Source organism: Phragmites australis, chromosome 2 (genome assembly GCF_958298935.1).
Source record: "Phragmites australis chromosome 2, lpPhrAust1.1, whole genome shotgun sequence".
In the NCBI taxonomy this organism is placed as follows: Eukaryota; Viridiplantae; Streptophyta; class Magnoliopsida; order Poales; family Poaceae; genus Phragmites; species Phragmites australis.
Genome location: NC_084922.1, coordinates 436861 through 455521, shown reverse-complemented (window position 1 = coordinate 455521; position 18661 = coordinate 436861). Strand labels below are relative to the sequence as shown.

General features: G+C 40.8%; 2 protein-coding genes across 3 annotated transcripts; both read left to right on the top strand.

Moving 5' to 3' along the window:
* Window positions 1-4772: 4772 nt before the first annotated feature.
* Window positions 4773-8760, top strand: LOC133892067 (auxin response factor 1-like). Its single transcript, XM_062332818.1, has 14 exons — window positions 4773-4917; window positions 5014-5129; window positions 5243-5341; window positions 5427-5483; window positions 5711-5866; window positions 5953-6037; window positions 6150-6240; window positions 6363-6527; window positions 6613-6732; window positions 6846-6918; window positions 7005-7170; window positions 7247-7881; window positions 7964-8148; window positions 8249-8760. Exons 1-14 carry the CDS (start codon window positions 4908-4910, stop codon window positions 8346-8348), a joined length of 2058 nt encoding a protein of 685 aa, XP_062188802.1. The 5' UTR covers window positions 4773-4907; the 3' UTR covers window positions 8349-8760.
* A 4799-nt stretch (window positions 8761-13559) lies between these two features.
* Window positions 13560-16777, top strand: LOC133892052 (probable protein ABIL3). Of its 2 annotated transcripts, XM_062332807.1 has the most exons (10): window positions 13560-13800; window positions 13954-14081; window positions 14953-15035; window positions 15145-15295; window positions 15475-15574; window positions 15667-15762; window positions 15837-15873; window positions 15995-16131; window positions 16247-16338; window positions 16500-16777. In XM_062332807.1, exons 2-10 carry the CDS (start codon window positions 13968-13970, stop codon window positions 16650-16652), a joined length of 963 nt encoding a protein of 320 aa, XP_062188791.1. In that variant the 5' UTR covers window positions 13560-13800; window positions 13954-13967; the 3' UTR covers window positions 16653-16777. The 2 variants fall into 2 exon arrangements, with proteins under 2 accessions (XP_062188791.1, XP_062188784.1); XM_062332800.1 differs by lacking the exon at window positions 13560-13800 and having other exon boundaries at window positions 13811-14081.
* The last annotated feature ends 1884 nt before the right edge of the window (window positions 16778-18661 follow it).

Here is an 18661-nt window from a genome sequence, read left to right as displayed (position 1 = left end):
ATTGGATGGCCCCCTGGTGCCGCCTCACCCACCAGCCCGACCACGCGCACGCACGGGCGTCGCCGGAAGGCGATCGCGACGCCGCCGTCGCCGCGTGGGCGCCCGATCGAGCGTCGGTCTCCGCCTCCACGCTGGCAGTGGCCGATGAATATGGTCCTTTCCGGTAAAGCATGCATGCAGCAGCAGCAGCAGCAGCAGCAGCTACCCAATTAAGCCCTGCCCTAGCTAGGTCATCCAGCATCAGTTCGATCCGATCCGATCCGATCCTGTCAGAACGAATCCATCGCCAGTCAGATCGTGGCGATGCTGCGTGACTGGTCTCACGTACTGTACTGCATGCGCACAGATCTCATCCATGAATGAATATATATAATGCGCGGGCCATGCATACATTCAACATCGATCGATATATGTACTACACTGCATCGCGCGTGTAGCAATAATTATATCTGTTCCATATCGTTAATATATACACAGGCTTATAAATATATATACACTATATATATTATGTGCGTAGATTAAACACTAGTTATTGATACGCCTAGACAACTCAGCGAACTATTTTTCTCCCTGTGTCAACCGAGCGAGCCATTTTTCTCCCCGCGTGCCAACAACGTACATGGTCAAAGGCTGGTCAAAGAAACCCCACCATCCCACCTCCTCCCTCGTTCTAATTTTTGAAATAATTTTTCTTCTAAATTGTAACTTCGATTGATGAAACACTTGAAACATCTTATTTAAAAAAAATATGCTTAACAATTTTTCTTCTAAATCTTAACTTCTCGTGGATATGTTTTGACAAAATTTGGAATAATTATAACCATATAGTGATTGCAACTAACCGTTGCAACTATAGACATAGAGCAATTACAATTATATATATAGTGAGGTTGCAACTTACCTGTCTAGACTGACTGATTGTAACTAATTGTGACTACATTGCAGTCGGCAATGTTGTAACTATATTGTTCAACATGTTGTAACTATAGTGTATACCATATTGTAGCTAATCCACACTCGATAATACATATTATAACTAGAATGCTCACCATATTGTAACTAGAGTGTCTACCATATTATAGCTAATACTTACTCGACAATATTACGATCATATTACAATCGGCAATGTTGTAACTATATTGTTCAGCGTGTGTAACTAGAATTACTACCATATTGTAACTAGTCCATACTCGATTACCATGTTGCAATGAGAGTATTTACCATATTGTAACTAGAGTATCTACCATATTGTAACTAGTACTCACTTGACAATTGCATTACCGTAACTAGAGTGTCTAATATGTTATAACTATATTATCGTAACTAGAATGTCTACCATATTGTAACTATACTGTTCAGCATGTTGTAACTCGATTGTCTCTATATAACTATGATATTCAGCATGTTATAACTCGACTGTCTCTAACTCAATTGTCTAATACTCCCGTTCTAATTTTTGAAATAATTTTTCTCCTAAATCGTAACTCCGATTGATGAACCACTTGAAACATCTTACTTAAAAAAGTATACTTAAATAAACTAGATCCATCATGGATATGTTTTGACAAACTTTAAAATAATTATAACCATATAATGATTGCAACTACCCGTTGCAACTATAGACATAGAGCAATTACAATTATATACATAGTGAGATTACAACTTACCTGTCCAGACTGACTGATTGTAACTAATTGTGACTACATTGCAGTCGGCAATGTTGTAACTATATTGTTCAGCATGTTGTAATTATAGTGTATACCATATTGTAGCTAGTCCATACTCGACAATATATGTTGTAACTATGTTGTTTACAATGTTGTAACTAGAATATTCACCATGTTGTAATTAGAGTATCTACTATGTTATAATTAATACTCACTCGACAATGTTACGGCTATATTACAATCGGCAATGTTGTAACTATATTATTCAACATGTTGTAACTAGAATGTATACTATGTTGTAACTTATCCATACTCGACTACCATGTTTTAACTAGAGTGTTCACCATATTGTAACTAGAGTGTCTAATATGTTGTATCTATATTATCGTAAGTAGAGTTTCTATCATGTTATAACTATGCTATTCAGCATATTGTAACTCGATTGTCTCTATGTAACTATGATGTTCAGCATGTTATAACTCGACTGTCTAATATTCTCGTTCTAATTTTTTAAACAATTTTTCAATTAAATCGTAACCCTGATTGATGAACCACTTGAAACATCTTACTTAAAAAAGTATGCTTAAATAAATTAGATCCATCATGGATATATTTGACAAACTTTGAAATAATTACAACCATATAGTAATTGCAACTACCCGTTGCAACTATAGGCATAGAGCAATTACAACTATATACATAGTGAGATTACAACTTACCTGTCCAAGCTGACTGATTGTAACTAATTGCGATCATAATGTAGTCGGCAATGTTGTAACTATATTATTCAGCATGTTGTAACTATAGTGTATACCATATTGTAGCTAGTCCACACTCGATAATACATGTTGTAACTAGAGTGTTCACCATATTATATCTAGAGTGTCTACCATGTTATAACTAATACTTACTCAATATTGCGACCATATTGTAATCGGCAATGTTGTAACTATATTATTCAGCATGTTGTAACTAGAATGTCTACCATATTGTACCTAGTCCATACTCAACTATCATGTTATAACGAGAGTGTTTACCATATTATAACTAGAGTGTCTACCATGTAACTAGTACTCACTCGACAATTACATTGTCGTAACTAGAGTATCTAATATGTTGTAACTGTATTATCATAACTAGAGTGTCTATCATTTTGTAACTATGTTGTTCAGCATATTGTAACTCGACTGTTTCTATGTAATTATGTTGTTCAGCATGTTGTAATTCGACTGTTTCTATGTAATTATGTTGTTCAGCATGTTGTAATTCGACTGTCTAATACTCGTTCTAATTTTTGAAACAATTTTTCTCCTAAACCGTAACTCCGATTGACGAACTATTTAAAGCATCTTACTTAAAAAAGTATGCTTAACAAAACTATATCCATCATGGATATGTTTTGACAAACTTTGAAATAATTACAGTCATATAGTGATTGTAACTACCCATTGCAACTATAGACATAGAACAGTTACAATTATATGCATAGTGAGATTACAACTTACCTATCCAAATTGACTGATTTTAACTAATTGTGATAATATTGTAATGGGTAATATTGTAACTATATTGTTCAGCATGTTGTAACTAGAGTGCATATTATCTTGTAGCTAGTCCACACTCGATAATACATATTGTAACTATATTATCTGCTATGTTGTAACTAAAGTGTTCATTATGTTGTAACTAGAGTGTCTACCATAGTGTAACTAATACTCACCCAACAATATTACGACTATATTGTTTAGCATGTTGTAACTATATTGTTCAGCATATCGTACTATATTGTCTACCATGCTGTAACTAGTCCACACTAGCCTACCATGTTGTAACTAGAGTGTTTACCGTATTGTAACTAAAGTGTCTACATTGTTGTAACTAGTACTCACTCGATAATTGCATTGTTGTAACTAGAGTGTCTAATATATTGTAACTATATTGTCGTAACTAGAATATCTAGCATATTATAACTATATTGTTCAGCATGTTGTAACTCGACTGTCTCTAAATTACAATTATAATCCAAGTTGTAATTGCAGTATATCATAAAGCGAAACTAGATGTCTACCATGTTGCAACTATGTAATGATCCTTAAACTTCATCAAAATATAACCTTCATGGTTCTCATTTTGTTAAGCGTATTTTTTTTAACAATATGTTTTAAACGGATCAAAAATTGGATCTGTGGTTCTAAAGATATTGCATTTTAACGATTTGAAACAACAAAGAAACTTTGCATGCATGCTCTGCTGGATGGGTTTTGATGTGTACGTGGCATCAACGGATTGACTCTTTTGTTAACTCACGAAAAACTCAGTTGTGATGAACGCACGAAGATGCTAGCTCGGTCGGTCGCAGTGGCACAGCACAAGCGTATATTCTGCGCTTAGACGCATAATAGATTTACCGTGTGTGTATATATATATGAAGCATATTTGGTACTCCCGGGAGTATGTAATCCTACGTACGTATCTTATTACATAGGGAATATCTCGTGTGATAAATGGTATGTACATGGAGCATGTGAGTATATAAAATCATCCAAGTGATATACATAGTTTTTTAGTTAGTTTGCACATATTTTTTTAGTGTATTACATTTTATGTACAAATACAAAAATATTATTAAAATCTAATAAAATTGATGGACTTCTTTTCTATTTTTTTCATGTAGTTCATATTGGAGTATATTAGAATGAGTATATAAGTATATTCATAGTGACAAAGGAGTATATCCAGTTCATATATGTGATATATCGTAGTAGAGAGTATGTACTCCCGGAAGTACAAATTAGTTTTCATATATATATATATATAAAAGCTCAAACGGTGACAAATTTATTTATACTATCTTCACCTTCTATAAATCACTATTCTACTTATATATGTTGCCACCAGGAATGGAGCAAGGAAAGCTCCTACTTAATTAGAGGAAAAGACAGGGGCCTCCTCGTAAAAGATGGGGAGAAGAGAGAGAGAGAGAAAGGCGGGGGCAGGAGTGTACAGCCATAAAGTGCACTTGTGTAACGCCGCCGTTGAGCTTCCGCTGCCCTTCGCCTCGCCTCGCCTCGCCTGCTCTCTCTCTCTCTCTCTCTCTCTCTCTCTCTCTCACCGCGCCGTTCTTTAATGGAGCGAGCCTAACAAACACTCCCACACAGGAGAACACCTCTTCACTTGGCCGCTTCTTCTCCCCCTCACTTCGCTTCCCGGGAGACGCGCGCGCACCCACCACCGCACCGCATGGCGCAAGGTGAACCCACCGTTCTTGTGCCCGCCTCGTGTTTCTTCCTTGGGTTCTTGGCGTTCGCTCACCGTTGGCTCGTCCTCGCGTCTCTCTTCTTGCCAGGAAGCAGGGACCCGGAGCTGTTCGCGGAGCTGTGGCGCGCCTGCGCAGGGCCGCTCGTGGAACTGCCCCAGACGGACGAGAGGGTGTTCTACTTCCTCCAGGGTCACCTGGAGCAGGTGAGTCTTCCTCTCTCTCTTCACAGGTAGTGAATTCTTGTTTTCTGTTACTTCAGTCCCGTCACGAGTGATGCGCTTGCTGCTGTTTTCTCTTGTTGGGTCGTGTGCTGCAGTTGCAAGAGCCGACGGACCCGGCGCTGCTGGCCGACCAAATCAAGATGTTCCAGGTGCCCAACAAGATCCTCTGCAAGGTCGTCAACGTCGAGCTCAAGGTAATCGCCGGCGCAACAAAGGTCTCGCCTTTGAGTTGCTTCTGTTTGGTGCCACTTGGTAATTCTTTTTGTTTGTGCTGTGCAGGCTGAGACGGAAACGGACGAGATGTTCGCGCAGATCACCCTGCAGCCGGAGCCGGATGTGAGTGCTCACCACCACGAGTTCAATTCTTCAGTTGAATGTCCTTTTTGCTGTCCAGAATTGTGGGTTCCCTGAATTTTGGGTTCCGTTTACAAGTCTGGTAGTTTGAGATGTTTCCATCAAATTCTTATAGGGAAGGGGGAATTCAGTACTCTCTTTGGGACAGTGTACTGTATGTATGGATTTGTCTGAAAAAAAAAACAAATGTAATTTCCCCTTGTTTGCAGCAAGTGAACCTGCCCACATTACCTGACCCTCCCCTGCCGGAGTCGCCGAGGCCTGTGGTGCACTCCTTCTGCAAGATCCTCACACCATCCGACACCAGTACCCATGGCGGGTTCTCCGTTCTCCGACGGCACGCAAATGAATGCCTCCCACCACTGGTATGCACTGGGAGGCACAATTCCCATGTCTTGGTGCTGCATATAGTACAGGGCTGATAAATTCATATTTGTTTGTTGTTGATCAGGACATGTCGATGCCAACCCCAACTCAAGAGCTCATCACAAAGGACCTCCATGGATCTGAATGGAGGTTCAAGCACATCTACAGGGGTATGAACAATATCTACTGAATTATCTTCTAATCATTTGGCCACAGGTCAGGAGAAAATTTTTACCTTTCTGCAACTTCTGGTGCTTATTTGTACAATTCGCGGTTCTCTAGGCCAACCCCGTAGGCACCTTCTCACTTCGGGGTGGAGCACGTTTGTCACATCGAAGAAGCTGATTGCTGGTGATGCATTTGTCTACCTGAGGTTAGATCTCAACTGAACTATAGAGCTAATGTTCTATTTATTTGAAAATTGCATCATGAACAAGTTGTGCTGATCTTCATGTCAAGTATTTGTTACAAGAGACCTTGTTTTGTTTTTTGTAGGACTGAGACTGGAGAGCAGCGTGTCGGAGTGAGGCGCCTTGTGCAGAAGCAGAGCACGATGCCAGCATCTGTTATATCAAGCCAGAGCATGCATCTTGGGGTGCTTGCAAGTGCATCGCATGCTATTAAGACTAACTCCATTTTCCTAGTGTATTATAGACCAAGGTTGGACCTTTCATACCATCGATTTTTTTTTCACGCATCCGTGCTTATTCTCTGCTAATTATGGTCGTTCTTATTTATTTTTTAGGTTAAGCCAAAGCCAATACATTGTCAGTCTGAACAAGTACCTAGAAGCTAGTAAAATTGGATTTACTAGGTGCATGAGGTTTAAGATGAGCTTTGAAGGGGAAGACGTCCCTGTGAAGAAGTTACAATTCATCCTGCCGTCTCATATGTTTCTTTTTAAGTTTGTTATTCATGCGTTGCCAACTTGCTGTCCTCTCAAATTCACATCTAAATCCATCTATTTTAACCCTGTAGGTTTTCTGGAACTATAGTTGATGAAGGAGATCTTGCTCCTCGATGGCAAGGTTCTGAATGGAAGACATTGAAGGCAAGATAAAGTCGATCTATTCTTAATTGTTTGCCTTATTTTTCTCGGAAAAGGTGCTGAATACCTTCTGAGGTTTCTTGATTTAGGTCCAATGGGATGAAGCCACAAATTTTAGTGGCCCTGAGAGGGTTTCTTCTTGGGAAATCGAACCATTTGATGCCTCTGCACCTAGTATCAACATACCCGTGCAACCATCAACGAAAAACAAACGGCCTAGGGAGACAGCTGAAAGCCTGGATATTCAAGCACTGGGTATGCCATTGCAAATTTCACATTGCTTGTCTTAAAAAAAACCGCAATTTTGGGATTGATGTTCTTAATCTTGCAGAACCTGCTCAAGAACTTTGGCTCTCTGGAATGCCTCAGCAGCATGAGAAGACAGGTGTTGGCTCCAGTGAACCCAATTGTATCACTGGACATCAAGTTGTTTGGACTAGCGAGCGCCCAGGATACGGTGCCATGAGTAGTAGTTCTGTTTGTCAGAATACTGTAGTACTAGAGAGTTGGTTGAAGGACTTCAACTCCTCAAGCAAGCGGGTGTCAGATATTTCTCAGAAACTGTTTCAGGTTACCAGCAATGAAGCAAGAGTTGTTCCTTGGCATGGGCTTTCTGGTTACGAGGCAGAGGAACCCTCTTCCAAGTTGTCTTGCAACACTGCTCACTGCAGTTACCGGACCGAGGAGGTCACTCCAAATTTTGTCAATGTTGTTGAAGAAAAGAAGGAGCCCAGCATGTTTCGCCTGTTTGGTGTCAATTTGATTAACCATACAAATAGCGCAGCTACCACTGACAAGATGGCCGTGGGAGTAGGGGAAACATCAACCCGAGCTGCTGGTTCTTTTGAAGACTCTGGTCAGCTATCAACACTCTCAAAAGTAACAAAAGATCATACACAATTCGTGAATGAAAGCCCCCGAGAAATCCAAAGCCATCAGAGTTGCACTGCAAGAACTCGAATTAAGGTGCAAGTTTTGTTTTTTGTTTTCTTCCTCTTTGCTTCTTAAACTGTACTCTAACCTGACGTTCATGTTTGATCTGTACTAGGTTCAAATGCATGGAAATGCTGTGGGCAGGGCTGTAGATTTAGCGAATCTGGATGGGTATCAGCAGTTAATCAGTGAGCTCGAAGAGATGTTCGAGATAAAAGACCTCAGCTCCAAAGAAAAATGGAAGGTAGCTTTTACTGATGATGAGGGTGACACAATGGAAGTCGGTGATGATCCTTGGCTGTAAGCTTACTCCTGCATATTCCCCGCAAAAATTCGTAGCTGACTAGCTTATTTAACTAATAGGAGCTTATAACTGACACACATTCTTCGACTCCTGCAGGGAATTTTGCCAAATGGTCAGGAAGATTGTGATCTATCCCATCGAAGATGGGAGGAATATCGAGCCTTGCCCCGAGCAGGATGTGAAGACTGATTTTTAGAAGGGAGGGCAGGGCTGAAAGGTGGATGTTTGGAGCCTTTCACCATTGAAGCGTCGGTGACAATCGTTTTGCTGGAGGGAGATGGTTGTAGCTGAAACATGATCGGTAGCTTGTTGAGATGAAGCAACAGATTGATTGCTGGCATCAGTTCTTTCTTCACAAGCATTTTGAAGAAAAAAAAATGATATAACATAGATTTCCAGAAAAGAAAAGTTTGATAATGTGGCTCTAGTTTGCTTTTAACGAAAATGACAATGTCTGGTTAGTAGTCTGCTTATGTTTAGTGAAAGCCTTACTGGCGATAAGGAATAATCGAGATGTATAAGACCTATATATCGGTATGTAAGTTTTGTAAATATTAGGTATATGGGAGGTGATTGTCATATGAAATCAGCTGCCATCCTTTACTCAATCTGTTTTATTTCCAGTGTTCTGGATTGCGATGGGAGTTACCTTGGATGTTGGCTTGGCCTGTATGTGATGCCTTAACTCTTGGTTCGCACTATGCGTAGCGTTAGGAGCACAACTATAAGTTACCACACTTGTCGGTATGGCTCAGGGTTAGCTGCCTCTGAATTGGAAATCCTTCCTGTTTTCAATACAAATAAGTTCCTCTCAAACGAGAAAGTTGATCCAGCGACTAGGTGACATTGTGGTTGTTCAATTGGTCGCTCTTGGAGGCAATGGTTGAGAAGAATGTGGCACAGAAATATAAAAAAAGTTTGGCAAGAGTCATTGTAACGGGAAGGATGGGGAAAGAGTCTGGTGTTGCCATCCGGCTGGTCCGACCCAGAAGAGGAAGTTACGCTGGTGGATAACATGTTCCGTCGTTGGGTCGAGCAATTTCCCGTAGATTCAGCTGGCCGAGATAGTGATTTTTTTTTTTAGAAAATAGATAAACATCCGGGTTTTTTTTCATTATAAGAGGTATATACCAACAATTGATTATTATAATATCCTGACATATATACTCAATATCACATGGGGAGAAAACTATATAAAATAATAAAGTGTCATAAAAATTACAATATATAACTACATAATCACTCGTGCTTAACGAAGAGCTCTATTGCCACCACCTTCAATATATAACAAACAGTCAAAAACTCTCTAGTACAATACCTAGTACAGCAAGGGATAAAGTTGGCTTAGTGGGCATTTTTCCGGCCAAAGTAACATTGCAGAAACGAGTTTGCTTCTCATTCTGTAATTGAAAAGACCCCCATTTGAGAAAATCGTTTTTAATTTTCATAAGACTAGTCCAGAAGTGTGAATCTTCTAGCTATCTATGGACTTATGTGAGAGCTTTGAAGCTAAGATACTTATTCCTGAGCAGTTATTGTCAAACCCCATTCTCATTAAGTAGCTTAAAAAGCTATTTGCTTAAGAGACGGATATTTTTAACTGAAAGGTTGGTAATTTCCAAACTCCCTTGGTCCTTGGGTAGATAAAGAATATCCCAACGAGCTAGCCTATATTTTTTCTTGTGATTTTTTTCTTACCAGAAGAACCTAGATCGTATATAATCCAACCTTTTAAGGACTCCCTGTGGGATCTCAAAGAAGTACATCATGAAAATAGGAAGACTACTGAGGACCGAATTAAAAAGCATTAATCGGCCTCCAGCTGACATCATCTTCTCTTTCCAACTGCTCAATTTTCGTTCAAATCTATTTTCAACCCCCTTCCAACCACTATTTCTTACTCTTCGATGATGCATTGGAATGCTGAGTTATTTAAAAGGGCATGTGTTAGTATTACACCCAAATACTTGTGTTTATAGATCTTCACGTTCCTTTGCCTCACCACAGCAGAACAACTCGCTTTTGTGGAAGTTTATTTTCAACTCTGAGAGTTGCTCGAACACACAAAGGATGAGTTTTATATTCTTAGCCTGCTCCAAATTATGGTTCATGAAAATGATGGTGTCATCCACATATTACAGAATAGACAGGCATCATCTACCAAATGTGGAATTAAACCTGTTATTTGTCCATCCCTTTTAGCTTTTGATATTAATATTGTAAGCATATTTGCTAAAATATGATTAAGGGGTAATGAGTTACAACGCATGGTTGCAATAAAAGAGATCAAGACCCGTAATGAGTAAGGGGTAATGATTTTTGAAGAATGTAACTAGAAGATTGAGCCGCATCAGTATCTGTAGCATGTCTAGGTTAATGTGTATTGCGTCCCATATGAAATAAGGTCCCTCACGCTATTGTGGGTTGTGGGCATTATTCTTGGTGCCACTCAAAAGGTGGACATGGGCTACCTAAAAAAGGCTGGGGTCATCAAGATGTGTGTGGCAGTGGCTGATGCTAATCAAATTCTAGAAGCTACTGATATTGTGGTAGATGGTGGGATATACGAGACCTTCTTTAAGGTGGAGGATGTGCTTCCACTCAACAAATCGGGAGTTGGCACAGTTATTGGAGAGGGCGATAACGATGATTCTGATCATGATCCTGATCATCATGATCATGAGAATGACATTTTTAATGATGGAGAGGAAAAAGATTATGTTGATCGTGAAAATAAGCAATCAAAAGGTAATGTTGATCAGGGGAGCACCTCGAATGCTTCTGGGACAGCTATTGAGGACGATGCCATGTAGGAAGCAGTGGAGGATGAGGAAAAGATGTGCTTCGTTGATGAAGGAATGGAATGCAAGAGAGATGGGTCATACGATGTGAAAGATATATGTTCAATACAAGGTTGCATTGATACCCTCTGGTGAGCACTTGGCTTTGCAGGAGATGAATGCTTTTGGTGAGAGTGATGTGAGCTGTGACGGTATACCGGTTGTCTGCTGCTCTCTGGTGGCTTTGGAGGAAATGATGGCACCTGCTACTTGGTCGGAAATACGCTAGCCAGTAGAGGCGTTGTCTGATCTGCAGAAGCAATTGACATTTTAGTCAGCAATCAAAATCACAAAACCTGAGATTCTCATGCTTTTGATGTCGCTTGGTTCCCAGCAGCGGGGGGTCTCCTTGGTGATGAATGATGTGTGTGGTGTGCAGCCGTGTGCACGGCTGGTAGCGCTTACGCCCACTCACTGGCCGCCCTTGGTGCTATGGGAGATCCTCGATCGTAATACCGCAAGTGCTGTTGTCGAGGTGGGTGAGTGCCTGGACGTGGGGCTGCTGGCCTTTGATTCGCCCTCACTGAGGCTAGTTCCTATTTGCTGGCCGCCTGCACTGCTGCTGGCTATTTGTGGCCGCAAGGAGGCGCAGCGCACAACAATCAATATGAAGGATTCTGTAGGACCAGTGGTCATCCCATCGCTGAGCTAGGAGGGCTTGAGCCAGACGACCTTGGCTATGGGAAGGGTGGATGCTTTGGACACTGACCTATGCATGACGATAAGTGCTAAGGATGACAAGGCTCCTGAGGTAACAAATTTTCTGTCGCCTTACACATACGATGCTGAGTTGAAGGCAGCTAAGGATCTGCTGCTTGCTGCTTCTTGTATGATGACAACAGATGATGTTTCATTAGCCTTGGACTTAGAATTGCTATGCAAGACAACATCTTCTAGAAACTCCCTGACCAAGCCTCTCATTTCTTCAAGACAGCAGAGGCTTTCTGAGGTTGATGAACAAACCAACAAAGCAAATACCTCAAGTGATTTCCATGGCCTTCCCAGACATGTGTTGCAGATTCTCTTCAAACAGAATGGTATTCGTGCCAATATATCTAATGTGGCGATGACGAAGGCGCTGCAAGCTCTTGATTCTATGGCGGGGATTGATAGGATGTTTGAGATGCAGAACAAGACAAAGGTGCAATGTGTGAATACCTCGGAGGTGGATAATCTTGCAACCATTCCTGGAGGTAATACATCTGGCAGAAGAACTAGCAAGAGAACAACCGCTCTAGGAGATGATGATATACAGGAAAAGGCTAAGATCATGGTGGCAAAGAGGAACCTGTATGCTGGTATGTCTAACAACTCATTTGTCTCTATGCCTTTTGACAATATTAGATCTAAATATTTCAAACATATGTGTGTCTATAGGTAGAAATAATAATGATATTATGAACTCTATTATTTCTATTGAAAATATGGAAGTAGATCACCTTACAGTTTCTGCTAAAAAATCTAATTCTATAGGTAATAACCATATTGCTAAGACTCACTCTTCCTCTGATTATATTGAGGAGGAGAATGAGGTGGATGCTCTTGATGTGCACCTCAGTCACATATGCCGTGATTTAATTGAGATACTCAGTGATGAGAGTTTAGATCAAATATGTTACGATCTAAACACGGCGCCAAGAAAGAAAAGGATCAATTCTGCAAAAAAAAAAAAAGAGCAAGATAAACCACTCTAAAGAACCGAACATCCCGTCGAAATTAGGTCTTTAATGAAAATAATCTTCTTAAATATTAGTAGTCTGGCTGACTTAACTAAACACAACTTTCTTTCGAATACTGTTAAAAAATAATACATAGGTTTTCTTATCATTATAAAGATAAGTAGAAGTGATTTTCAGGCTTCAATTCTCAGTAGAGTATTTAGGCCTCGTTTGATAGCGCTCCGTGGAGTGATTCCGTGCGGAATCAGCTCCCGCGCTGCCAAACGCTCTGCCTGGGAGCGGATTTCGCACGGGAATCATTCCACGATTTGTATTACGAGGTGCGAGTTGAAAAATCTAGTTTTTACTTGATTCCTGACTGATTCTCCTCGATTTCAACATCACTTCCACCACTAACATACCAAACGATTTTACAAATAAATCACTTCTACCCTACTTTTATCACAGAATCACTATAACAATAGAATCAGAGCTCTACCAAATAGACCCATAATACCTGTGGCCGAGATAGGGATACAAGGCAGGGCAGCCGAAGGCGACGGAACGCACAGCCACGGCGGCTACTCTCCTCCGCTCAGACCTCACTAGTTAGTGGATTGGTTGCAGGTGAGGTGGTGATTAGGAGTCGTCTTCAGTGTTCACCTACCTGTCGTGCCCTGCCATGATTAGGATTATCTACCCCGCTAATAACGTTTGCTCAATGGCACCAAAGGTACGACACTCCGATTCAGAACCGAGCTTCAAGATCAAAAGTAAGGGAGAAAACGGCACCCTGCTTCCCGTGCCATGCATGCGTATCATGTGAATGAGCTCTGCCGTTGGCCTCCCCTGCCAACGTTAGCAGTGAATGTGTGTCGGCATCCTCCTACACCCGACACCGGCCGCCGGCTGTGTTGTGTATGTGAATGAATTGGCAAACAAATACAGTAGCTTCTTTTACTTTTATATAATCCCCCTCCCTTATCTTCTTCCCCTCGCGTCGCATTCATCGCTCCCCTCCTTCTACCCCCGACGATGGGCCATCCTTGCTCACGCCTCTCTCCTGTCACCACCAATCGCTAGCACAACGGGACCCAAACCAGATCTTGGCGAAGGTGGTTCAACCCCTTGTTTGTAGGTGTTTATTTCGGTGAGCCACCCCAATACCTCTTGCTTTCCTGGCTTTATATGGAGGTTTTAGCCAAAGGAGGGTTTTTGGTGCTCTTGGGAGGATGAATCTTGGCAAGGAAGCGCCTGGATTTTGACTCTCGTTTATTGTGCTTGGTTGGTGCCGGTGGTGCAGGCGCAGCTTCAGTCATGGAGGCGGTGGCAATGTCGCCATCCTCCGTCTCCTCCCACTCCCATGATGCTGCCTCAAACAGTGAGGACATGTCCTTGCAACAAGGCCTCCTCTTCTCAGACAGCCTCAAGGTATGTTCGCTTGTACGCCCCCCCCCCCCCCCCTCTTTGCCCAACTCACACCCACAAGACACAATTTTTCATCTTCCCCAGCTTTTCTTCGAATGGATCTAGGTCTTGGAGAAATCGGGTGCATTTCTTGATTCCTGACCGCGTTTCCGGAAGAAAAAAAATCTGACGGTGTGTCCGATTTTGTTGGCGTACCTCATTGTGCTCTTCCCTGTCCATGTCAATCGCAAGATTTTGTCCCTAGTTAGGTCTATTGAACAGTATAGGATGTGGAGTCCCTGTCCATACTTGGTACTGTAATTATCTTCAAAAGTTTTTACTGAGACCTTCTACTCATGAACTATTTGGTTATATGTAACCTTGTATTGCTTCCTTGCAACAAAGTGAAAAAGAATCCTGCATTACTGCTATAATTGGCTTTGCAGTTTTATGATAGCTGGGCTTCTTTTTCCTGCTTTCCCCTTATTAAGCAAAAGCCCATCCCATTTGGATTTTAAAAATCCGCTTGTCCTGCATGGCGACGGCGACCCAACACCGAGGCTCTTATAGTCTTATTAAGAAAGTGGCATCCAAGCTAGCTTTTATATACGCCATTGCTCATATTTGCGAGGGCTATTTGTTCATTTAAAGTTTGAACCCGTAGCTTAATTGCGTGTTACTGAGCTTATCGGTCTGTTAATGTCAACATTTAACGTGCTGTTGCCATCTTTTATCAAATTTGTCTCTGCTCGGGTTAAACAAAGTAGGATCCTTGTTCACAACGAAACCCCACATGACTATGCCTTAGTTAATTATTGATGTGTCTTCCGTATGTGCTGAGCTGGCATTTCTTATAGTATCTCCTATGCTGATCTTAAATTATTCTTATTTGTAGGACCTGAGGAATCTGCGCTCACAGCTATACTCAGCGGCAGAATATTTTGAAGTATTTTACCGAAACAATTCGCACAAATCTACGTATGATCCTTTTTTTTTAATCTTTGTTTCCTTATTTGTCTTGTTTGCTGTTGCTTAAAGAAAGAAGTAAAACATCTTCTCTCATCTTGTTCACACTAATCTTCTGTAGGATAATGGCCAGTTTGAAAGATTACACAGTTGAGGCCCTTGTTAGCACTGTGGACCATCTGGGTTTTGTGTCATACAAGGTGGACAATCTTGTCAGCGAAAAGGCTGATGAGGTTAACGAAACAGAATTTCAAGTATCATCAGTTGAACAGGTATAATGCTTAATTACTACTGAGGGGAAAATTGTTTTTGCAAATCATCTTTCTTGACTGTGTTATCTAAGTTTGCTGATATGGAGAATATCAGATACTGCATTTGTCTCCTCACTCTGACATTTCCCGCAAATGTTAATATGTCTCTAGCTTCATACCATTGTTTCTCATGATTGTAGAGGGTACGCATTTGCCAACAGATAATTGACCAGGAAGGAAGATCTCAACAATCTCTTCTCATCAGGGCGCCAAAGTACCACAGGCGTTATATATTGCCAGGCAATTTCACACCCTATTTTATTACTAATGCATTATATAGCAAGCTTCTTTGAATATATATATATCATTGTAGCTATGTTATACTTGTACAGGCGCAGATCTACTGGAATCTTCCATTCATCCGGTTTCAGAGCCTCCACGGTATAACAGGCCATATACAAGTCGCAAAATGCACAAGTCTCAATCTTGTAAGTTCATTAAATTTTTATCTCTAATTTTTTTAGAAGATTATGTGTTGTTGATTTGCAACTGCTTCTTTCAGCCATTTCAACTCCGGTTTGTAGGCAGACTACAATAAGGTAAACAAATAGTAACTCTCAGATCCCTCTGTTGCATGTTTTCTGGGTCAAAATTGACTGTTCACTGTTCAATACCCTAAAAGATACACTGCAGGCTTATTTAATGCCAGTTTCGCTGCAGGCGAGCTCGATCACCATCTCCTACACCTAACGATGCATATCATCGATCACGGTCCTTATCACCTTCTCGAAAAGCACCTTCTCGAACAGCACGTGCTAAATCTCCATCTCCTCAAATTGTGAACTCAAATACCAAAGGTACATTGTCCTTACCTGACTGTTTGTCTTATTGAGTGGATGTTGCATTCTTTATATATGAAGTTTCCATAAAGGAATTTAATTGGAAATTATTGCGATTACTTTTGCTATACAGAAACAAGGGCAGGCTCGCCAATACCTAATTCCAATCCTCTGGCACGGTCCGCTACGGTCTCAAGAAGACCACCTGTGAACCCAAAGCATTTTGTACGTCCTGAGCACCAATTTTTACCTGTTGTTATATTTGGGGTAACCCTTGTTGAGACTACTGCTGATAGATTCCTGAAAGACCCTGCATCACTGGGTTTCCATGTTTGATCATATTTAGAAGTCAAATTTTCAATTTTCTAATGTGATATTCTGTGCAGAGGCAAACTTCGATGCAGTTACATACCGATTGTGACAACCACAGAGAGCAGGAGAAAAGCTCAAGCAAAGGCAGGGGTTTCCTCAAGTCGTTGCTCACGAGGCGTAGGTGGAGGAATGACGAGTCGTTGTACAGTTACTTGGATGAGTATTGACTACTGAAATGTTTAAACCAGAGTTCTGTGTTAACTGAATCTTCATTGTTTCAATTTTTTTATATCTGTGATCTTTGCTTTGCCAAAAGGCTGGGATGGTGTCTGTTCCTTTTTCTTTTGTGCCATACTCATTTTGTCGTGTGTTTATACAATGCGGACGCATTCTCAATTTTGCTCATTGCATTGCACAAGTATATCCATCAGCAACTGAATATAATTTCTGATGAGCTTCCCCAATTTCATGTTCAGTATTCAGTGTTGGCCGTTTCTTTGTATCCTCATATTGATGCCAAAGATGGAAACACCGGTGTCCATATCAGTAAAGATCATTCATTGTATTTCCTCTTTGGTAGTGCAAAAGTGCCCCTATCCTATGCTGGTTCATCTACATTGTTCTTTATTCCGTTAATCTGTTGTCAGTCTTGTGACCTTGTCATGTATGAAACAGCCCTGATGCTGGCTGGTTGTTCATGTTTAGGTCCTGTGGGACCAAATGTGAAGAGTGAGTACGAACACAGGCCCTAAACTACATCTGCAGTGTGTCGTGATCTGGAAGTAAATAAACTGGCAGCTTATTTTGGATGAGGTTATCGCATCTGACAGAAGGCGATCGTGCTACATCTTCTTTGTTTCTGAATACTTTGGTGTTCATTCAGTTCACATGATTGGGTGAGACTTAAAAGGGAAGACATGATATTACCAACATGGCCACTTGCTAGTTGCTGTGCACGTGACATCCCAGTGGATGGAGCCAACTCCGGCAAAGTAATGAAATGAAATGTGTTCATCAAGGCCTTTCGAGTCCGCTAGTCGTCTTCTTTCATGTGATCAGACTTTTACACGACACAATGTCTTGTGTTTAAGGAACCATGTTTGCTTGTCAGGGAGCTTTCCCTGGAACACAATTTGAAACATGTTCTATCATGTCTTATCTTGGGCCTGAGCCTGCATAGTTTTGTACCATGTTCTATCATGTCTTAGCTTAGCTGCATATAAAAACGGAACAGACCAGGAATCTTGTTGTACAATCGTGCAGCCGTACTGTACCAGCTAGCTTCTAGCTGACCACGGAGGGACTAAACGATCGATATGAAGATGCAAAAATTTATCCAAGTTTTATCAGCATCAAGAAACATATAATAGTAATTATTTCACATAATTTTATTTTTAGTTATTTATTAAGCTTTGTTACATATTAATTATGATATTTAATATATATTTAATGTTTTTTAAATAATCAGAGATTCATATTTTGGTGTAGTGCCATAGCATTGCAGTGAAGGATCAGTAAATCTATAGCAAAATCTTCAAGTGCATGCTTTCTATGGACACCTACAATGATCCATATAGCACTTAATGTCTTCTTGAAGATTGTGCATGAAGAGAAGAATCAAGTAGAATAACATAATCCAAGCCATAGCCAAATTGCATGTAAGACTTTTCTGTTATGCGTTAACCGCTCCGCTCCAACATGTAAGCACCAAGGACCTTAGGGCTCTCTTGCATGACCAGCGTCAAACGTATCTCAAGGTATGTGAACCGGTCAATCATCCTTCTGTTCTAGATTTCTTTAGAAGACAAAGAACGATGATGATGTTATCCGGCTAGTATACATCTCACATACAGGTTCATAATTTTCTATGTGCTCACCCTACTTATTTTTTTTCTATTGATTCAAATATTCCTCTTTTGCGTTAGACGTTCCCGGAAGACGCACAATTGATCAACAAAGACATCACAGACTTCTTCATAATGTATATACTCTTCGGCGGGGATGTCATGCCTGATTCGCATAGAAGACGACGACAGTCAGCGAACCTAAAGAGTATATGGGTGCTCTCTACTGCTCATCCAGAAAATAACGAGGATGATGAGGATGATGATTTCATGTCCCTAATACCTCGACGTTCCAGCAATAATACAAGAGAATGTTCAATGATCAATGTAAGAGGATGTTCACGTACCATATCGAGATGACGTACAACCAACAAGGAAATTGTACGTACTAG

Coding starts and splice junctions, on each gene's coding strand:
- LOC133892067 (XM_062332818.1), top strand. Junction 5,130..5,242: donor TCCAGGGTCACCTGGAGCAG/GTGAGTCTTCCT, acceptor CGTGTGCTGCAG/TTGCAAGAGCCGACGGACCC. Junction 6,038..6,149: donor GTTCAAGCACATCTACAGGG/GTATGAACAATA, acceptor GCGGTTCTCTAG/GCCAACCCCGTAGGCACCTT.
- LOC133892052 (XM_062332807.1), top strand. CDS start 13,968: ATGGAGGCGGTGGCAATGTCGCCATCCTCCGTCTCCTCCCACTCCCAT. Junction 14,082..14,952: donor TCTTCTCAGACAGCCTCAAG/GTATGTTCGCTT, acceptor TCTTATTTGTAG/GACCTGAGGAATCTGCGCTC. Junction 16,339..16,499: donor CTGTGAACCCAAAGCATTTT/GTACGTCCTGAG, acceptor TATTCTGTGCAG/AGGCAAACTTCGATGCAGTT.